The 20,280-nt window shown below is 62.1% G+C and overlaps 1 protein-coding gene across 5 annotated transcripts in view; it reads left to right on the forward strand.

The window, feature by feature from the left end:
- Positions 1–20,227, forward strand: part of ESPN (espin) — a 31,463-nt gene extending 11,236 nt beyond the window's left edge. Inside the window, exons 3-15 of one of the 5 annotated variants that reach the window (XM_012791538.2) lie at positions 2,089–2,275; positions 2,397–2,579; positions 2,686–2,817; positions 5,640–5,841; positions 6,801–7,075; positions 9,621–9,782; positions 9,873–10,071; positions 11,290–11,316; positions 12,413–12,558; positions 12,643–12,903; positions 17,433–17,512; positions 17,610–17,621; positions 19,323–20,227. In XM_012791538.2, coding sequence (XP_012646992.1) covers positions 2,089–2,275; positions 2,397–2,579; positions 2,686–2,817; positions 5,640–5,841; positions 6,801–7,075; positions 9,621–9,782; positions 9,873–10,071; positions 11,290–11,316; positions 12,413–12,558; positions 12,643–12,903; positions 17,433–17,512; positions 17,610–17,621; positions 19,323–19,470 — 2,014 coding nt within the window. In that variant the 3' untranslated portion in view covers positions 19,471–20,227. Of the gene's footprint in view, positions 1–2,088; positions 2,276–2,396; positions 2,580–2,685; positions 2,818–5,639; positions 5,842–6,800; positions 7,076–9,620; positions 10,072–11,289; positions 11,317–12,412; positions 12,559–12,642; positions 12,904–17,432; positions 17,513–17,609; positions 17,622–19,322 lie in introns of all 5 variants that reach the window. The other 4 variants (XM_075993466.1, XM_012791539.2, XM_075993467.1 and 1 more) reach the window with 4 other exon arrangements.
- The last annotated feature ends 53 nt before the right edge of the window (positions 20,228–20,280 follow it).

Here is a 20,280-nt window from a genome sequence, read left to right on the forward strand (position 1 = left end):
TGAGTGCCTGCTGGGGCCAGGGGCTCTGGCAGGAGGCTGTGGGCACCACTGTCCCCTGCTGCTCAGACATCCTCAGGCTGGCTGGGCACCCTTGGCTCCTAGATCCCTGCCAAACAGGGGGTGCTGGGAGGGCAGAGCTGACCGCAGGTCTGGCCCCCCAGGTTGGGTACACTGCTTTGGGGCCCTGCAGGGAGAACCTGGTGGGCCCCCTGCAGCCTCCGATCTCCAGGACCCCAGCACTGGCTGTGCCTTGGTTACGGGGTGAATAATTCAGGCCGCTGAGTGTCGGTCATGAAATATTAAACAGCCTGTTCCTGACGCACCAGCATGTGAGTGCGTGTGGGGGCGACGCTGGCACTGGGGTGTGGAGGCCGGTGGCCGCCAGCCAGCATATTTCAAAGGAGAGGTGTGGGGCTGGTCTTCGGCCTCCCTCCTGCTGTGTCAGCGGGGACCCTGCTGCTCTAGACAGGGCAGGGAGAAGAAGGACAGCCAGCATGGCCTGCTCCCCCACACTCTGGAAGGGCCAGGCGGAGCATCAGCCCAGCAGATGGCAGCCCTGTGTCTGGGGCAGGGTTGCAGGGAGGAAGGAGAGATCAGGGGGCTCAAGGATCAGGGAAGTGGACAGAGAACCAGGGTTTTAGGGACAGGGAGACATCAGCTGGGAGGGGCCCAGTGTGTGTGTGTAGGGGGGGAGGGCACATGGGGTGGGGTCTGGGAGGAGGGCTAGATGGGGTTGGGGAGAAAGGCTTCACATCCAGGTCCAGGGTGGTCAAATGGCAGATGGTCGGGGTGGCTTGGTGCACGTGTGGATGGGCAGACAGGTGGCCATTGGTGAGTGAGTGCGTGACGGGGGCTGGAGCATGTGATTGATATGGTGGGTGGATAGGTGGGGGAGGATGTGAAGTCCGGAATTGCATGCTTCAGGGCCACAGAGGGCTGATCAGAGCAGCCCCCCCACACACACACACCTGGAGCTTCTCCTGGGTCTGGGGAAGGTTGTGGCTCCACCTAGTGTCCGGCTGAGGCAACTGCACCCTGAGCTGTCCACACCTGGCCCCACGGTCGCCAGGCCAGCCTCCCTGTTCCCCAGCTGCGTCCCCTCTGGGCTAGAGGAACAAGGAGGAAGGGCAGTGACAGCCAAAAGCTAGGTCCTAGAAGCCCTTGGGGCACACTCCATCTCTTCACTCCCTGCATCCTACTGCCGGCCAGGCCCTGCTTCACACAGACAGCTGTGTCTTCAGCTGCCACTTACCAGCTGTGTGACTTCTGGCAAGACAGGGCTTGAGCCTCCGCTGGCCCTCTGCAAGATGGGAATGACAATAGGACTTAAGAAGAACCTGCTTGCTGGCACCATAGCCCAGAGCTGGCACGCTGGAAGTGCTTGGTGTATGGTGGACAACCGCAGGTTGCCAGATTGATGAGGACACCACCAACAGCAAACCCCAGCATGTCCAGTTAGCTTTGAACTTCAGATAAACACATAGTGTTTTAGTACAAGTATGTGCCATGCAACATTTGGCATATACTAAAACATTTGTTGTTTATCTGAAATGCAGATTTAACTGGACATCCTGTATTTCATCTGGCAACCCTCCCACCCTGCCCTCTGGGAACCCAGTCTTCTGGGGGTGGCAAAGGCTCAAATCATTTATGGTCCATCAAGCATGACCGGCCTCTGTGGAGAGGGCCTGGGCCCACGGAGGCGGGCAGGTGGGGGGGAATTAGTGCAGGCCCCATGGAGGAGGAATCCTACTGGGTCTTAAAGAGGGAGGTGGATGGAAGAGCAGAGGGAGGGAGGGAGGACCCCGCCAGAAGCATAGAGGTGAGACAAGCACGTTTGGGGGCTCCCGGTGACGGCGACTGAGCGTGGCTGAGAAGGCAGGGAGAGGCCAGGTCACCTCGTCCTTGCAGACCTCGGTGAAAAGGCGGACTGTCTCCTGAGGGCAGGGAAGTGCTCGGGCGTGCATCACAGACAGGAGGTTCAGTCCAACCCACTCTTCCAGCTCCAGGGGGCGAGGGGCGTGAGGAGGCTCCAGCGGGGCTTGGGCGCGGAGAGCCCACGGTGGGTGCTGTGCCGCCTCTCCGCAGGGGAGTGAATGCCCAAACCAAGAACGGTGCCACGCCCCTGTACCTGGCGTGCCAAGAGGGGCACCTGGAGGTGACGCAGTACCTGGTGCAGGAGTGCGGCGCGGACCCGCACGCGCGCGCCCACGACGGCATGACCCCGCTGCACGCCGCGGCGCAAATGGGCCACAGCTCGGTCATCGTGTGGCTGGTGAGCTCGGGGCCCGGGCGGGGCGGGGCCCTGCGGGGGCGGGGCTGGCGCGGGACGGGGGTGGGGCCAGGAGGGGCCCGGCGCCCAGCCCCGCCCCTCTTTCCCCGCCCCCTCCCGCCAGGTGAGCTGCACCGACGTGAGCCTGTCGGAGCAGGACAAAGACGGCGCCACGGCTATGCACTTCGCGGCGAGCCGCGGCCACACCAAAGTGCTCAGCTGGCTCCTGCTGCACGGCGGCGAGATCTCCGCAGACCTGTGGGGCGGGACCCCGCTGCACGACGCCGCGGAGAACGGGGAGCTGGAGGTCAGGCAGGGCCGGGAGGGGCGCGCGCGGGCGCCCTCTGTGGCCTCCACGCTCTCGGCACCGCCCTGCCCGCGCGCGTCGCGGTCCTCACTGCGTGCCCCCACAGTGCTGCCAGATCCTGGTAGTCAACGGCGCGGAGCTGGACGTCCGCGACCGCGACGGGTACACGGCCGCCGACCTGTCGGACTTCAACGGCCACAGCCACTGCACCCGCTACCTGCGCACCGTGGAGAACCTGGTACGGCCCGCGCTGCCCCCTCCACGTTCTCTTCTCGCGCCCTCCCCCGGCCGTAGGTGTTGTCACCTCTTTTACCGAGGAGGAGGCTGAGGTTCAGGGACGCGAAGCCCCTTGCCCGGGGTCCTTGCCCACTACCCCACACGACCTCTCTGCCCAGAGCCACTGCCCACTGAGGCCAAAAGTTCAAGAGAAGGAGGAGGGAAGGCCAGGGTCACTCTAAAAGTGAGGGCTGGTGCCACTGGGAGCAGCCAGATACATGTACCCACCCACGTGCATTAGCTCAACAGTCACCTTCTGATGGATGGAGGGTGTCCCATTCCACAGATGGGTAAACTGAGGCTCTGAGACACCAAGGTCACACAGCCAGTAAGTGGTAGAGCCAGGTTCTCCTCAGGATGGCCCGGCCATCTCTCCTGTCCACTGCACTGTATGTTTGCCCACTTCATAGCTACTTCATCACTGGAAACTTGTTTTAAAATTATTTTAAAATCGGCCGGGCGCTGTGGCTCACGCCTGTAATCCTAGCTCTTGGGAGGCCGAGGCGGGCGGATTGCTCAAGGTCAGGAGTTCAAAACCAGCCTGAGCAAGAGCGAGACCCCGTCTCTACTATAAATAGAAAGAAATTAATTGGCCAACTGATATATATATAAAAAATTAGCCGGGCATGGTGGTGCATGCCTGTAGTCCCAGCTACCCGGGAGGCTGAGGCAGAAGGATCACTTGAGCCCAGGAGTTTGAGGTTGCTGTGAGCTAGGCTGACGCCACGGCACTCACTCTAGCCTGGGCAACAAAGCGAGACTCTGTCTCAAAAAAAAAAGTTATTTTAAAATTATTTTATTATGGTTAGATGGGCATGAAGTGGGTGGGGTCAGGTGTGGGCGTCTCCAAGTGCAGGGCTCGGCCCCATCTGGTACAATGCCTGCTTTGGGGCAGTGGGGAGGACAGAGGGTGGGCCTCACTGGTGCCTTCAGAAGCACACTGACCAGCTTCAGGGGACAGCCTGGCCATGAGAGGGACTGCGAAATTAGGCCTGGAGGAGAGAAGGCAGATGGCCCCTCCCCTGAGCACTGCCCTGTCTGCCAGCACATGGGATGCCCCTGGTTCTGGGGACTGCAGAACACAGCAAGGCCCAGGGGGCAGAGACTGCAAGTGGACCCAAGGATGAACTTCCCCCAAGAAAGGCCTCCCAAACAGAGTGGGTGGCCCAGTAGGTAGCAAGCACCCTGTCTCTGGGGTATACAAGCAGAAGTGGACACGGGAAGGGCATTTCTGTATCAAAGGTGGGCTCCTTCCAGCTGAGAGTCTGTGACTCTGCTGTGGGGCTGTGTGTGTGTTTTTGAGCGGGTGTCACCATCACCCAGAACCCTCCTGGAAGCCTCCCTGGCTGCAGCTGATGGCAGTCATACAACAAGCACCAAGCATTGAATTCTGTCTCTGGCAGGTACCCTGCTGAGTGCCTTACAGGTATAATCTCAGTTAATCTTCACAGTAAATTGATAAAAAATAGTTGACATTTACTGGGGACCATGCCTTGGCACTTCACTAATTTTTAAAATATTTTTTGCAACCCAGTGGGGCACGTAGTACTGTTATCCCCATTTGCAGATAAGGAAACTCAGGCACAGAAAGGGGAGGTAACTTGCCCAAGGTCACATAGCTGGTGGGTGGAGAGGGGAACGGTGAAGCCACTGTCCCAGGCTGCAGAGCCTGTGTTCCAACCTCTGTTAACTGCTACCCACGGGGTCAGGGGTGGATGCGCTCAGTGCCCACTACTGTCAGCCAAGAAAAAGCACCTTCAGGCTGTTCCCCAGGCCATCCCCTATGGCTCCGCCTTGACTCATGGGGTAGGTAGCAGGGCCTGCCCCCCTGAACTGGGTGGGGTGTGGGAGACCTGGTCCCCCTACCCAGGCGGGCCCAGCTGCAGCAGTGACAGATCCAAGCCACAGAAGATGCTGGCCCAGAAAAGGCAAACACTCCCGCAGAGCCCCTAATTACAGGGCCAATGAGCGTGGCTGCTGAGCCGTTACCTGGTGCCAGGCCTGCCTCTCTCTCCCAGGGGGCCTGTGACACTTCTTAGGCAGGGAGGGGGCACAGGGCAGGAAGGAGCAGGCCTGGGCAGGAAGCAGTGCAGCAAGCGGGCTTGCCGGCAGCAGGACAGCATGGGCAACGTAAGCAGGGCCCCCACCCCAGCCTGCTGCCATGCGGGCAGGGGACAGGCCTGCGGTCAGAGGCATGAGCAGGGATGGGGCAGGCGGGTGTGGGGATGGCAGGTTTGGCAGCCTGAGCTCAGGCTGCCCATCCCAGCTCCTCTGGGCCACCCAGGCCCCACCCTTTCTCAAAGGGCCCCATCCGGACACAGGCCAGGCCAGAGCCAGGAGCTGTCCCGGGGTGGGCAAGGAGAGACAGGGGTGGGCAGCCAGGTGATGGAGGAAGGGCCTGGGCTGTACCCCTCCCCACAGAGCCGCTGGAGCCCAGGCCCTCTGCCCACTGACAGGAGGGAGAAGGCTGGTCCCCTGGCACTTCTCCCCTGGGGTACAGCCCAGGGCACCTTCCCGCTGTCGGTCCCTCCACCCTCCTGAGCAGGGAGGAGCTGGGGAGGGAGTTTGCCAGGTGGCATGATCCCCTGGTCATGCCACCCTGGAGGTTAGGCTTGAATCTCAGTCTGGGAAGAGTCTGAGAGACCCTCTAGTGACGGTGAGAGGAGGCCAGAGAGGGAAGCAGCTTGACCGAGGTCCCCCAGCGAGGGCATGCCTGAGCGGGACCCTGGCCTAGAGAGCAGCTGGTCTTGGGGTGGGCTCGCCTCACGGCCTCCCTGCCTTCAGAGCGTGGAGCACCGCGTGCTGTCCCGGGACCCATCTGCGGAGCTGGAGGCAAAGCAGCCCGACTCGGGCATGTCCTCGCCCAACACCACCATGTCTGTCCAGCCACCGAACTTTGACCTCAGCTCGCCCACCAGCACCCTCTCCAACTACGACTCCTGCTCATCCAGCCACTCGAGCATCAAGGGCCAGCGCCCTCCACGTGGTGAGTGGGCCGGGCTGGGAAGGGGGAGGAAGGAGAGACTGCACCCCGACCACTGGGCCCCTGAGCCTGGAGGCCACCGTCATCGCCTGCTGTCTTAAACACTGGGAGGAGATACTCCTTGCGGTGAGAGACGGGTGTGTGCCCATCACAAACATACATGCATGTCTACACATACTCCCCTCCCACTAAATCCACATGCACCCTGTGCACAATTCATTGTTCTCAGTTATCCACACTCAAAAGTGCACACATGTACAAGTGTACACACAATATACAGACATGAATGCACATAAACGTGTATACAGAGCCATGCAGATATATGCACACACCTACTTACCTGACACACAGGCACATGCTGTTCCATTTCCATCAACAGAAATGCACGCACACACCATGTCCACAGACCAATGCACACGCGTTCATAAATACAAAGAAGCATGTGCACAAATGTGCACATGCTCAAACTTACACAAAAGCACGGGCGCTCAGGCAGAAGCCAAGTGTGCATGTACACAGTGACCACGCCCTGAGCATGAGTGTCTACCCACCTGCAATGCCTGCTTCATTCCACCAGGTGGTGGCCTGCAGAGCTTTCAGGGGTGCCTTGCAAAAATTGGGTGTGGCCATCCATGCTCCTGCCACCTGCTCTGCCCGATCTACCTTCCCCTCTACCCACTCCCCTCCAGGTGACTCTGCCCTCTGGACACACCTGGAGCCCAAAGCTCCCTGTGCTTCCTCTCTAAACCGGAGTGCCTGCCCTTCCCTCAGAAGTGCATGGCTCGGGAAGGGCAGGCCCATGGGAAATGGCTGGCACAGCCAGAGCCACAGTGGGCTTGCCAAGTAGGGCCCTTGAGCCTGCCTTGTCCCTTGGCAAGTAGCTTCCAGGTGGTGGAGAGTCGGTCCTGGGGGACAGCCTCTCTGCAAACTCCCACACCTGTCCTTCCCTCCCACCTCCCCAGGGCTTCCTGGCACAAGAGCTGCAGACATACAGAGCTACATGGACATGCTGAACCCCGAGCTGGGCCTGCCTCGGGGCAAGATGGGGAAACCTATACCGCCACCACCACCCCCCAGCTTCCCTCCGCCGCCACCACCACCTCCAGGCACCCAACTGCCCCCGCCCCCTCCTGGCTACCCAGCTCCCAAGCCCCCGGTGGGGCTACATGCAGCTGACATCTATATGCAGACCAAGAACAAACTCCGCCATGTGGACACCGAGGCCCCCAAGAAGGAGGTAGTGAGCTCTCAGCCCCTGCCTGCCTACCAGCAGTGGGACTGGGCTGACGGGGACAGGGCAGGGTGGGGTCCTAGGGTCCATGGCATGTTCAAGAGTTGAAGCTCTTGGCCAGTCCCATGGGGGCTTGGGGCTGGGTGCTGGGACTGGGAGGTGGGTAAGACAAAGCCACTGCCCTCAGCAGGGAGCTGGGGGTGAAGGGACATATACCCACACAGCTATGCCCTGCCAGAAGCTGGGTCTGTGCCACTTTTGCAGGATTGTCACCGAGTTGACAGAGGATGCATGTTGATTGCCCCTCCACAGACATGCACACACCCACACAGCCCTGGGCTCAGGTGGAGAGTGGCACCCCAGGGAGGTGTCTTCCAAGTGGGAGGTGTTGGTGGCATGGCTGTGGAAGTGAGGGCCAGGGGGCAGGTAGGGGAAGGGTGAAAGAGCACCAGCAGGACTTGGCACCCGCTGACAATGGGGCTGGGGGAGGTGGCGCTGAGGCTGGCTCCCATTTATGGGTTGAGCCCTGGGGGAAGCAGGCTTTGAGAAGTGGATGAGGCCAGTGTGGGCATGAATGTGAGGCACCTGGGGACATCCAGGGCCTGCAGGCTCCTGGCTGAGGCTCCGGAGCAGGGGAGAGTAGAAGTCTGGTCTGGGCAACCTTGGGAGTCCTGGGGAGAGAGGCCCCTAGCATACTGGCCAAAGGAACAGAGCAAGGCTGTCCTGAGAGGTGAGGGGACAGCCTAAGGCTACAGGTGGCCTGGTGTAGGGGTGGCAGTCCCCTAGGGTCCTAATGGAGCCGGGGACCTTGCCTTTCTCTCTCAACCCCAAGGCAAGACACCCCAGTGCCAAGCTGAGTAACCAGCCGGCACAAGTGACTCAGGTCTTAAGGCCACTGGGCAGGGGAAGCTTTGGGAGGGACACTGAGCCTCCACAGAGACTCCAACTGACACCCCCTTTATGCCATCTCCGACCAAGCTCTCACAGCGGCTTCCCCTTTCATCCCTGGGAGGCGGCCGGGGCTGGAGCAAGCAGGGCTGCAGGGGGCCTGGGATAGCCGACGTTCCCAGGCTAGCCTGTGGGTCCCGCCCAAAGCCGCAGGACAGGTGGCCGGGCCAGCGCCCCCTCTCCACCCTTGAGCCCAAGCGCTAGGACTGCGCGATCCCCGCGCCCCTCCCCAGTGTGTGCGTGCCAATCCGCAGGCGCCCGGCGGATCCACAAAGAGCCTTTTGTGTGCCCGCTGGGCCCCCAGCGCGGGTGCCTGACCGGGCAGAAGCAGGGTCGCCGCGTCCGAGCCTCCGGGGCTGCAGGGGGCGCCGAGGGGGCGGGCTGGCCCAGAAAACAAATCCTGCGGTGTCGCGTTTCCTGCAACGTGAGCCTGCTTAGGCGGGGCGCGGAGGGTCCGAGGCCACCGCGGGGACGCGCGGACTGGAGGCTGGGGCACCGGCCAGCCCCCACCGGTCACTGGCCTTTGGCCCGGCCGCCTCACGTCCCTCTCCCCGCGCCGGGCCCAGCAGGGGGCAGCCTCGACGGGGCGGGACGCTGCGCTGTCACCCGACCCCGACTGGCCGCCCCTGAAACTCGAGGCTTGGGTGCGGGTGTTGGTGTCGCTTTCGCGGATGGCGATGGTTTCCAGATGCGGGAGGGGAAGGGCAGGGGCGCGACCCGGAACCGGGGGGCCAAAGATGAGAGGCTCCACTGCCCATTGTAGGCTCTCGTCTGGTTTCCGGCGGTGCGTACAGGGATGAAGGTCGCGGTGCGCAGCACCTAGTTTAGGGACAGGAGCAGGGGGCGGAGCCACATCTGGCGGGTGGGGCAGGCGCGGCGCAGTGGCCAGGTGTGGCATCCCCGACTGCTGGAAGATTTCGGCCTGGGATTGGCGGGCCCCAGGTGATGTCAGGCCGACTGAGCCCATAGGCCCGCCACGCGCGGGCGGGCGCGGGCCGGGCTGTAACCTGAGAGGAAGGATCAGGTAACGCAGGTGTCGGGTCTGTGCCGCCCCCGCCAGCAGGTGCACAGCGGGGGCCATCCGCACAGTCGCAGGTAGGAGCAGCCCTGGGCCTGGAGGCTAGGGGCTCTGGGCAAGTGGGAGTCTAATTGAGCACGAGCTCTTGAGGGGGCTTCCTCTGGGCCCCCGCGAGACAGGACTCGGCGGAACCTTGGGGACGCGCGGTTGGTCTGGCAGCTGGGAGCCGGGTGCAGCCGAGGCCCTGGCTCTGGCTAAGCTGGGAGGTTCCCCTTCTCCGGCTCCCCCTGGCGTCTGGTCTGGGCCACCCCGCCCCTGGGCCCGCCCCTTCTGGCCTCAGTGGGGGCCCCTGTGCCCCTTGGCCCACGCCCAGAACCCCTCCCTGTAGCCGAGTCTGCCCTTCCACCGAGGCCCCACGACCCTCGTCACGCCTCTGAGAACAGGGGGGACGGCTGTTCGATGCGGCCGGCTGCACCCCTAGACGGCCACTGGCCGCGAACCCTGGGGAGGTGAAGAGTTGGGGGGGAGGTCGTGGGGGCATTAGGGGCGAGTGCCCGAAGCCCAGCGGCCACTGTCTTCCCGCAGCCAAGCTCCTGCGACGGCCACAACGGGCTGCGGAGGCAGGACTCCGGCCGCAAGCCCCGCGCCTTCAGCAAGCAGCCCAGCACGGGGGACTACTACCGCCAGCTGGGCCGCTGCCCCGCGGAGCCGCCGGCCGCTCGCCCGGGCATGGCGCACAGCGAGGAGGTGCGTGCCCGCCAGCCCGCACTCGCCGGCCGCCCGAGACCCGGCCCTGCCGCCCGCTGCTCACTCGCTGGTCCCTCCGCTCCCCCGCAGGCGGCGCTGCTCCCCGGGAACCACGTGCATAACGGCTGCGCCGCGGACCCCAAGGCGTCCAGGGAGCTGCCGCCGCCGCCCCCGCCGCCGCCGCCGCCCCTGCCAGAGGCCCTGAGCTCGCCGCCGCCTGCCCCGCCTCTGCCCTTTGAGGGCGCTGGCTCTGGCTGCGGACAGCGTCGCTCCTCGTCGTCCACCGGCAGTGAGTAGTGCGGCATGCGGGGTGGGGGGCGGCGCTAGGCCTGAAAGAGGAGGGCAATCTAGACACCGCCCCTTCCCCAGCTGTGACTGCCCTGGCCCTTCCTCCTTTCCCATTTGTCCTTCCTGCCAGCCCCTGCCCCACTGAGTACTTGACCCTAAGGGAAGTCTCTGGGTGGCTTCATTCCTGCCAGAGTGGGACTGGGCTGTGTAACCTGCGGCAAGTCCCCAACTGTCTCTGGGCCTGCCTGCCACTGGCTAGGGAAGGCCCCCAGCTCTGCGCTGGTGCTCTGATGAGCTGGAGGGAAGCTCTAGCAATAGAACTAGCTTCAAGGAGGCAGGGCTGCTGGCCAACCTTCTTCCTGCCTCTGGTCTATCCTGAGACCCTCTTCCTTCCCCCAACTCTTTATCTGGTCACTCCAAGCAGTACAGACCTGAGCCCTTTTCAGGCATGTCAGGGACTCCTCCTAGCCAGATCCTGACAGGAGCCTGGCCCTGGGGACCCGTCTTGGTTTCCCCTCCCTCCTCCTGGTGACTTCCCTAAGCATCCTTTTTAAATAGCTAAACTGGTGACCAGGATTCTTGTGCCTTTCTGTAAAATGGGGCAATGTGCCCTCTGCCAGGCCTCCTGGAAGGCCCAGGAGGTGGTGTCTGGGTGCCGGTGCTCCCAGCCCGGTGGTGGTGCCTTCTTCAGCCAGACACTCAGTGCAAAGACCATGCTTAGTGGCACCACCCACAGCCTTATCTCCCTGACTAGGTCCCCTGGGGTCCCTGTGGTAGCATGTCCACTAACAGCTGAGCCTTCAGAAAGCCCCCACCCCATCCCCAGCCCTGAGGTCAGCTTCTTCCCTCTGCAGCCTGCACGGGGCTGAAGCTAGGAACGGAAGAACAGTAGGCTTCCCCAGACACCTGCTCCCAGCAGAGCCTGGGCTGGGTGCCCTATCCCAACCCAGTGCCAAGATGGAGGCCCTTGCAAGGGGGGCGAGGACCAGTGGTATCCCTGCCCATCCCTCAGGGCCACCAGCCAAACGGGGAACTGGACGGATCACCCTTGTGGGGCCCCAGAGCAGCCTGAGCCAGGGCCAGATGGGCAGGAAAGCACCTCCTCTCCTCTCCCCTTCCTGCCCTCCCTGGCTCTCTCTCACTGTCCCCTACTGTCCCAGTCTCATCCCGGCCCCCTCTCCCTCCTAACTTCACTGACTTCTCTCCTCTCGGTCCCTAGAAGTGAGAGTCCTGAGGCACAGGAAGAGTGAGTAGCTGCTGCTCCTGGCTGAGGCTGAGGCGTGGGGTGGGGGAGACGGCAGGAGAAGTGAGGCAGCCGGGCTGGGACTCAGGAAAGGGCAGGGTCAGGGGCTGGCAGGCGAGGAACCTTGATGCCACGGGGGGCCTTGCACCCCACTACCCTCGTATGCCCAACACACCCATATATATGCCCAAGCATCCTGCACCTGGCTCCGGTTTTGACTAAAATCAGTGAGCCGGCCACACCGCTTTTCCCTCCCTGTCATTGCCCTCTGGAGTCCCCAGCCTGGGAATCCAAGAGCTGTTGGCCCATTTTGTTTCTCCCTCCCAGACCTGGCCCTTTTCTCGGGGCTCAGAAGTCATCCCTCCCCAAATCCCCATTCACCTCTGCCAGCCAAGTCAGAAAATGCAAAGTCTGTGCCGGGCATTTGCATATTATCCACCTGTCCTTCCTGGGTGCCCCCCCCATAGCCTAAGTAAGGGCTCTGCTTTCCTGGGTCCCCCCAGAGCTGAGCCGTGCTTTGCCATAAATGTGCTCTGGATTGCAACCTGTGTGTCTGCTCGTGCATCTGTCCGTCACTGTGTGGGGAGGGGCGGCCAGCTGGGCACTGGCACTCCAGGGTCCTGACTCAGTATGGCCATAGAGGCCACAATTGACTCAGTCCAAGGGTCACTGGGCTTTACTGATGCAGGGAGGGGGCCAAAGGGAGACTCCACCCCGGCAGGGCTGAGCCAGGGAACCTGGGACAAAGGTCGGGTGGCTGGCCCCAGGTAGTGTAGTGTTTTGGAGCTGGACAGGCAGTGGCTGGGTGGAGACATATGCTGGAGTCCCCAGGGCCGGCCCAAGAGCCACCATGAACTCCCAGGGACCTCCAGGCAGAGGCCCTACACCCTGTGAGTAGGGCTTGGAGGATGGTGGGGCTGCCATGCTGCGGGGGCCCTGAAAGCTGCCCAGAGGACCAGGATCTGGAGAGCTGCCCTCTGGGCCCAAGGGAAGGACCCAGCCGGTCCTGGCTTGGGGGAGGGCTGCAGAGGGGGTTGTGGGGGGCGGCGGGCACGTGTCCCCCCCACAGGCTAGCGCCTCCTCTCCTGCCTCCGCTTAGGCACCAAGTCTTTCAACATGATGTCACCGACGGGCGACAACTCAGAGCTACTGGCTGAGATTAAGGCGGGCAAGAGCCTGAAGCCGACGCCGCAGAGCAAGGGGCTGACCACAGTGTTCTCAGGCAGCGGGCAGCCGGCCTCCCAGGTAGGCGGGCCCGACAGGAGCCCCCGCCCTGGCTCCCTGCGCCCGAGGCCGTCGGGCGCTCAGCCCCGCCGCTTCTCCCCGCAGCCCGACTCGCCGCTGCCGGTGTCGCCTGAGCCATCACGGGCCCGGAGCCCCACCCCGCCGGCCGCGGGGCTCCAGCCGCTGCTCAATGGCAGCTTGGCGCCGGCGCCGCCGGCCACCCCAGCGCCGGGCGTGCAGCTGGACGTGGAGGCGCTCATCCCCACGCACGACGAGCAGGGCCGGCCCATCCCCGAGTGGAAGCGCCAGGTGATGGTGCGCAAGCTGCAGCTGAAGATGCAGGAGGAGGAGGAGCAGCGGCGGAAGGTGGGTGGGGCGGGGCTTCTCCGCGGGCCGGGGTCTGCGCCTGCAGCCCATCCCCCACACCGCCCCGCCTGCCCCAGCCCTTGCACTCCCGCGGCTCCCACGTCCTTTGGGTAAAGCAGGGTTTCAGGATCCTGTCCTCCTGGGGCCAGCAGCCTGTCCTTTGAAGTGAGGTGGCAATGTTTATCAAACTCCAGTGTGCCTTCAAATCACCCAGGATCTTGTTAAAATGCTTCTTCTGATTCAGGCGGTGTGGGTGGGGCTGTGCTTCTGCATTTCTAACACGCTCCTGGGTGAGGCCAGTGATGGCGCCGGTCTAGGGACCACTGAGTGGCAAAAGGGCTTTGGTCCCCGTTGGTCTGACCTGGGCCCTGTCCCTGCACTGCCCTTTCCCGCTGATCATACTCAGCCTCACACAGCCTCAGTTTCCTCAGCTGTAAGATGAATTGATCATCACTAGCTGGCAGGACGGTTTCTGTTCGTTTGTCAAATGTTCCCGAGTGCCCCATACACTGTAGCCTCTGGGGATTCGCGGTGAATGTATCCGGGCCTGTTCCCAAGGTAGCTGCAGGGTGTGCATATGTGTCCAGCAAATTAGGAGACCAAACACGACAATGTGAGTGAGTGAGCAACTGGGGAGACAAATAATTGAGATATTATGAGCCGGCCGGCTGTGGTGGGGAGTGCAGGGGACTGGGACAGCACAGCCCTAAACTGGCCACCTCATTTGGGCTGGGAACAGGGTTGGGGAAGAGGAAGTGATGTCTAAGGAGAGACTTGGAGGATGACCAACAAGTGGCCAGGAAAAGAGCTGGGTGAAGAGCCAGAGCCAGCAGGCAGGATGGGGTGGTCTGGACACCATAGTGGCTGTGGCTTTGTGACTGTACCGCAGGGTGCTGAGCTGGAGAGGGCAATGGGAGTCAGGTTACCAAGGCCTGGCCAGCTGCCTGGAAGACAGTGGACTTTCTCCTGGAGCAGTGGGGAGGGGGGCGGTTAAGCAGCAGGATGGCTTCATCACGGTTGTGTGTGGGGAATGGGTTGTCCGGGGTCAAGGTGAATCGCAGAGGCCTGTATGGAGGTGAGGGCTGCCCCGGGGTGGAAGAGCTGGGCACTAGAGTGCTGGCCAGAGGTGGAGAAAAGTGAGAAATAAATGAGAATGTAAGTGCCTGGCAAGTCCTGCTCTGTGTGTTGTATTATCTGCCCAGTAGGATGAGGGCAAGGGCTGAGAGTCCCAGGGGAAGGTGACCCTTGAGCCTCCTTAAGAGCCAAGCGGCCTCTCATTCAGCACATAAAACACTGGCGACAGGACAGGGAGGGCTGGGGCCACAGGGGAGCTTCAGAAGGGGTCAGCAGTCTGGGGGCAGAAGCCTCACAATTGCAGGCCTTGGCTGGGGTGGGGAGGGCTACCGTGCCTCTCAGCTTCAATGCCTTTTGCATGTTCCTTGGGTGGTGTAATGAGCGACCAGGCCAGGCGTGGAGACCCCATCTGCCGGCCTGTCCTCCCTGCCTCGGCAGCAACGCCCAGCGACCGGCTATGCCCCTCGCCAGCGACCAGAGTGGACACTGCGCAAAGCCCGGAGCAGCGGCCCGGGCCGAAGCCAAGCCTCGCCCCAGCCTGTCCTTGCAAACGCAGCCCCGCGAAGCCATTACACCACCTGGGACATGCAAAAGGTCCCCCGGCGCCACTGCGGGAGCTGGGCCAGAGGGAGACGCGCCTCCCTCCCCTCTCTTGTCTTCCCCGCCTTAGCTGACGGCCGCCAGCTCGTGCTGCTACCCCCGCGATGGCTGGAGGTACTCCCGCGAGCACGACGCCATCCTCGGGCCCTTCGGCGAGCTCATGACCGAGTCCGACATCCTCCGCATCGAGCAGCAAATTGAGAACCTGCAGGTGTTGCACAAGGCGCAGAAGCTGGAGGCGCGCCTAGAGCAGCTGGAGCTGGAGCTGGAGCAGCTGCTGCCCATCTCGGCCGCCCTGTCGGCGCCGCGCTTCACCGTCGACCCGCGCCGCATGCACGGCCGCGCCGCCAGCCTGCCCGCCTGGTGCAGCAAGATCTCCACGCTGCTCAAAAGCATGGCCACGCTGCTGGCCGCACTGGGCGGCCGGCCCGCCCACCTAGGCGAACTGCTGGCCGCCGACACGGGCCAGCCGCTGGCGCCGCTGCCAGATGCGCCCTTTGGCCCAGGGCCACTGTGTCTGGGCCGCTCGCACTCGCTCAGCTGGTGCCGCGAGGCCGTCGCGCGCGAGATCCTCGAGTGCGGCGTGTCCGTGCGACACCTCCGCGCCACCTACGAGCTGCGCGCCCAGGGCTCAGCGCCAGCGCACGCCCAGCGCCGCAAGCTGTCGCAGCCCGCCTGCGCCCCAGGTCGCGAGCCCATCCTCGAGGAGGACTACGTGGCGGCTGGCACCGGCGAGCCCAAGGCCGCCAGGGAGCCCGCGGGCGCCCTGGGCGCGCCCGAGGCGCGGGCCCGCCAGGCGGCGCTGCCCGAGCCCGAGCAGCTGGCGCACCGGCCGCCGCTCTCCACCGAGCTGAGCGGCGTACAGGACTACCTCGACATGCGCAAGGAGCGCATCGTCTACCTCTTTCTGGAGCACTGGCGCAAGTGGACCTTTCGCGGCCCCGGGCGCTTAGCCCAGGCGCGCCTGCGCAGACTGCTGCCCCGCGTGGTGGCCGCCGGCTCGGGCCCCGAGCCTGAGGCCGCAGACTCCACCCAGCAGCCGGCGGGCGAGAGCACGGCCCAAGGCCCAGATGCGCGGCTGCGGCACCTGCTGAAGCAGCGGCAGGTGGTGGGCAAGCTCCTGGGCCACTGGCGGAGCCTGCTGCGGCAGGTGCCAGCGCGCCACCCGCGGGGCCCAGGCCTGTCGCACGGCCTGTACTGGCCCGAGCACTTCCTGCCGCCCCTGGACGGCGGCGCGCCCCCGCGCTACGACAGCCTCACACTGGACCTCTTCATGCTTGGCTACTTCCAGCTGCTGGAGATGGGCCTGAGCCGGGAGGAGCGCAAGTTCCGCCACCTGCTTTGCTACGAGATGTTCGACCGGCTGGGCAGCCACCCGTGGGAGCTCATCCGCCTCTTCCACCGCGTCGTGCTCGAGGAGGTGGAGGCGGGGCGGCGCAGCTGGGGCGACGGATTCGAGGACCTCAGGCGCCAGTTCTTCGGAGACAGCCCAGAGGCTGAGCCAGCCCGCGAAGAACAGGGCAGGAAGGAAGAGGAGGAGAAAGGAGAGGAGGAGAAAGAAGAGGAGGAAAAAGGAGAGGAGGAGGAGAAAGGAGAGAAGGAGCTGGCCGACGACGTTCAGATGGAGGACCGGCCAGAGGACGAGCCCAAGGCTCCGGCCCCTGCACCGCAGCCTCCGCCCGCCGCACCTCCCCCGACCTCGGACCCTGCAGGTTCCGAAGCCCCTGCTGTTGAAGACCCCTTGGAGCTAGTGTCTGAGATGGGCGAATTCAGCGACGAGGACATCTGCCGCTACATCGATCGCAGCTTCTCCTTCTGGAAGGAGAAGGAGGCAGAGCTGTTTGACATATGAGCAGCGGAATTCGGAATGTACTCTCAACGTCTTAACCTGGGCCTGGATGCCTGCCTGGTGCCTTTTAGAGGCCAGAAGCGCACGGGAAGACCCGGGATGGTGGCCTTGAAAAGCCCAAGATGCCCAGGACCAGGCTGTGTCAGCCTTTGGGGTCCCATCAGAGCAGGTTATGGGGCATTGGCCAGGAGAGGCAGGGCATGGCACAGAGCAAACCAGCTGTCCCCCTCTGGCCTTGCTGGGCTGTGTGTGGAGCCAGGCAGAAGACACCCCTTTGAGTGGCGGACAATGAGTCCACCTTGGAGCAGTATGGTGTGGTCTCACTCGCTCTCTCCTCTCTGTTTTCTACTGGAGTTCACAGCTACCTCCTTGGCTGAGGTCAAGGGAGCCACGTGTGCAGTGCTCTGTGTGATGTGTACAGACCCTTTCTCCCCTGTAATTACTTTCAAGAAATAAATATCTTTGCCGTAAGCTGCCTGCATTGGACACCCTCCCCCTTGTCATTGCAACCCCACAATTGTAGAGCTGGTGACCACTCCATTGGTGAGAGGACAAGCATGGGCCAGAAGGTCTTTCACATACAGGGGAGCCAGAGGCAGCCTGAGACTCCCTGAGCCTACAGAGTGTGTGGGGACCCATGTCTGCCTCTCCCCAGAGGTTACAGACCTGGGGCCACCTGTCCACCCAGCCTTGTGGGGAATCAGGCTCAGGGTCTCTGGGGCTGAACTACTTCATTCTCTGCTCCCGTCCTGCACTGGGCTCTGATCTCTCTGGTGCCTCTTCCGGGACACAGGGGCTGGGTTCTTGGGAGGCAGGAGGACCCCTCTGAGGGGGCTATGACCAGACACTTATTGACTTGTCCCATAGAAGGGCATCAAAAGAGTCTTATCCTGTGACTACACCTGCCTCCCATTGTCCCTGATTCCTCCAGGTCCTCCCGGGTTAGGGGTCTGGCCCCATACCTCCCAGACCCTGCTGACCCTGAAGCTTTGTGCTTGTGTTTCAGGAGGAGGAGGAGGAGGCCCGGCTGGCCAGCATGCCTGCCTGGAGGCGGGACCGTCTGAGGAAGAAGCTGGAAGAGGAGAGGTGAGCTGGGGGTCAGGCAGAGGCTAGCCTGGCAGGGTGTCTTGATCATGCCCTTCAAATGGAGGGACCAACTAACACTGTCTTTTTTTCTTTCCAGGGAGCAGAAGCGGTAAGTTGGGGGCCTGCCACCCCTACCCCCACCCAGTTGCAGGGGCTTATCTCTTCCTCCAGCCCTATCCTGAGCAAATCCTGTCTCTCAGCCCTTGTAGCACAACCTCTCTGCTCCCGATAATGCCACCAGACCCCTGTCCCCCAATAACTTACTCCCTGTTTCCCAAACTCTTGCTCTTACATTGTGATAAACTTGCTTCGAAATTACCCAGTCCCTATCTTCTATTAACCTAGCTTTTCTGCTGCACAGTTAACCCAACCCCAGTATCAATAACCTTGTCTGTTTAGTTTAAAACTTAGTTTCTGTCCCCATTAATCTAGCCCAGTGATGTCCAATAGAAATATAATGCAAGCCGCATGTATAATTTAAAATTTTCTAGTAGACACATTGAAAAAAATAGATATAGGTGAACTTAATTTTAGTAATATTGTATTTAACCCAATATATCAAAAATATTATTTCAACATGAAATTTATAGGCTGGATGAAGTGGCTCATGCCTATAATCCTAGCACAGTTTGGGAGGCTGAAGCAGGGGGTGGCTTGAGGCCAGGAGTTTGAAACCAGCCTGGGTAACATAATGAGACTCCATCTCTACAAAACTTTTTTTTTTTTTTTTTTTTTTTTTTTGAGACAGAGTCTCACTTTGTTGCCCAGGCTAGAGTGAGTGCCGTGGCGTCAGCCTAGCTCACAGCAACCTCAAACTCCTGGGCTCGAGTGATCCTTCTGCCTCAGCCTCCCGAGTAGCTGGGACTACAGGCATGCGCCACCATGCCCGGCTAATTTTTTATATATATATCAGTTGGCCAATTAATTTCTTTCTATTTATAGTAGAGACGGGGTCTCGCTCAGGCTGGTTTTGAACTCCTGACCTTGAGCAATCCGCCCGCCTCGGCCTCCCAAGAGCTAGGATTACAGGCGTGAGCCACAGCGCCCGGCCTCTACAAAACTTTAAACAAACAAACACACACACAAAAAAACCCTAGTGTGAGCCTGTAGTTCCAGCTACTCAGGAGGCCGAGGCAGGAGGATCACTTGAGCCCAGGAGTTTGAGGTTGCAGTGATCTATGCTCGTGCCACTGCACTCTATCTAGCCTGGGAAACAGTGAAACCCTATCTCAAAAGGAAAAAAAAATTATTGAGATGTGTGTATTTTACACCTGCAGTACATCCCAGTTTGTACCAGCCATGTCTCGAATGCTTAACAGCCACATATGCTTGGCTGCTACCCTGTCAACAAAGCAGATCTACCCCTATGTTCTAATTAACCTGCCTCTAATTCCCCAGCAGCCCTGTCCCCTAATTATATGGTCCCACTACTCCCCAACAGTCCAAGCCCAGCCTCAAATAATTCAGACTGACAGCTCCCCAGTAACTTGAGTCCTGGCCCCAACAATCTTGCCCCTGCACTCTGTAACACCCTCCTCACACAGTGACCAGGCACCTCCGTTTCCAGGAACACCTCCAGCCCCCAATAACCCAACCTCAGCTTCCCACTTGCCCAGTTCCGGTGTGTGCCAATAACCCCAGTCCGCCCCCAGGAAAGCCCCTCTGCCCTTGGTAACCCAGCCCCTGCCTTCAACCCACTGCTGGCCACCAGTGATCCGGCAGGCTGCGGTCCTGGTGCCGGGGTCCCCTTTCTGCCAGCCCCAGTGTCTGCCTCCAGGCTTCACTGGGTTCTGCCCCCGCCCGTCTCCAGGCAAGAGGAGGAGCGGCAGAAGCAGGAGGAGTTGCAGCGGGAGAAAGAGCAGTCGGAGAAGCTGCGGACACTGGGCTACGATGAGAGCAAGCTGGCGCCCTGGCAGCGACAGGTCATCTTGAAGAAGGGGGACATCGCTAAGTACTAGACGTCACGGCCTCCTTTCCGCAGCCTCGCGAGTTCGGAGGGGGGGGGACCCACCACACCCCTGTCCCTGCCTGGGCACAAGGGCTGGGAACCGCACTACTGTCCCCTCCCGTGCTGGAACCCCTCCCTGACCCCCAGCACCCTGGCCCCCGCATTCCCAGCCCTCGACGCTGGAGCGCGCCCGCCGCCGCCGCAGTAAAAGTGCCCAAGCTGCTGACGCAAAGAAAAAAAAAAAAAAGCTGCTTATTTGCATGCCGACTTAACACGGATTTGCATGTTGGTTGAATGTCAAAGTGTACAGAGCTCTCCCCAGCCCCGTGGGTGGTACTTTGTTTCCCAGCGAGGCGTGCGCTCAGCTGCAGCCCCTCCCCCGCTCCCCGGAACCCGCGTGGCGGGCGCATCCTGGGCGGAGGCAGGCCCCGAGCTCGGGGACGGGGTTTTCCTCCCTCCCTGACCCAGATCTGCGCTCAGCCCCAGCCCGGGCCGCATTTCTCATCCCCGCCGACGTTTTCCTCTCAGTCATTTGTTTACCAGAAACGATGAAGACGGCCCGTCGGGACGGAGTTGCCGCCCCCGGGGCCCCGCGTCTGTCCCCGCCTCCCTCCAGTTAGGTCTGCGCGCGGTCCCCAGCCGGGCCCCTGGCTCCGGACCCTTCCACGGCCCCGGTGGAGGACGAGGGGCCGAGCCTGCGTCTCCAACTGCTGCCCCCGTCGCGCCCCGCCGCTCGCACCCCCATTAAAGCTCTCTCGGCCGCCGGGCTCACGCTCACTTTCACTCGCCGTCGCGCGACTCCGGGCACCTGGGCCACGGC

The sequence above is a fragment of the Microcebus murinus genome, chromosome 2, assembly GCF_040939455.1.
Source record: "Microcebus murinus isolate Inina chromosome 2, M.murinus_Inina_mat1.0, whole genome shotgun sequence".
Taxonomy (NCBI): Eukaryota; Metazoa; Chordata; class Mammalia; order Primates; family Cheirogaleidae; genus Microcebus; species Microcebus murinus.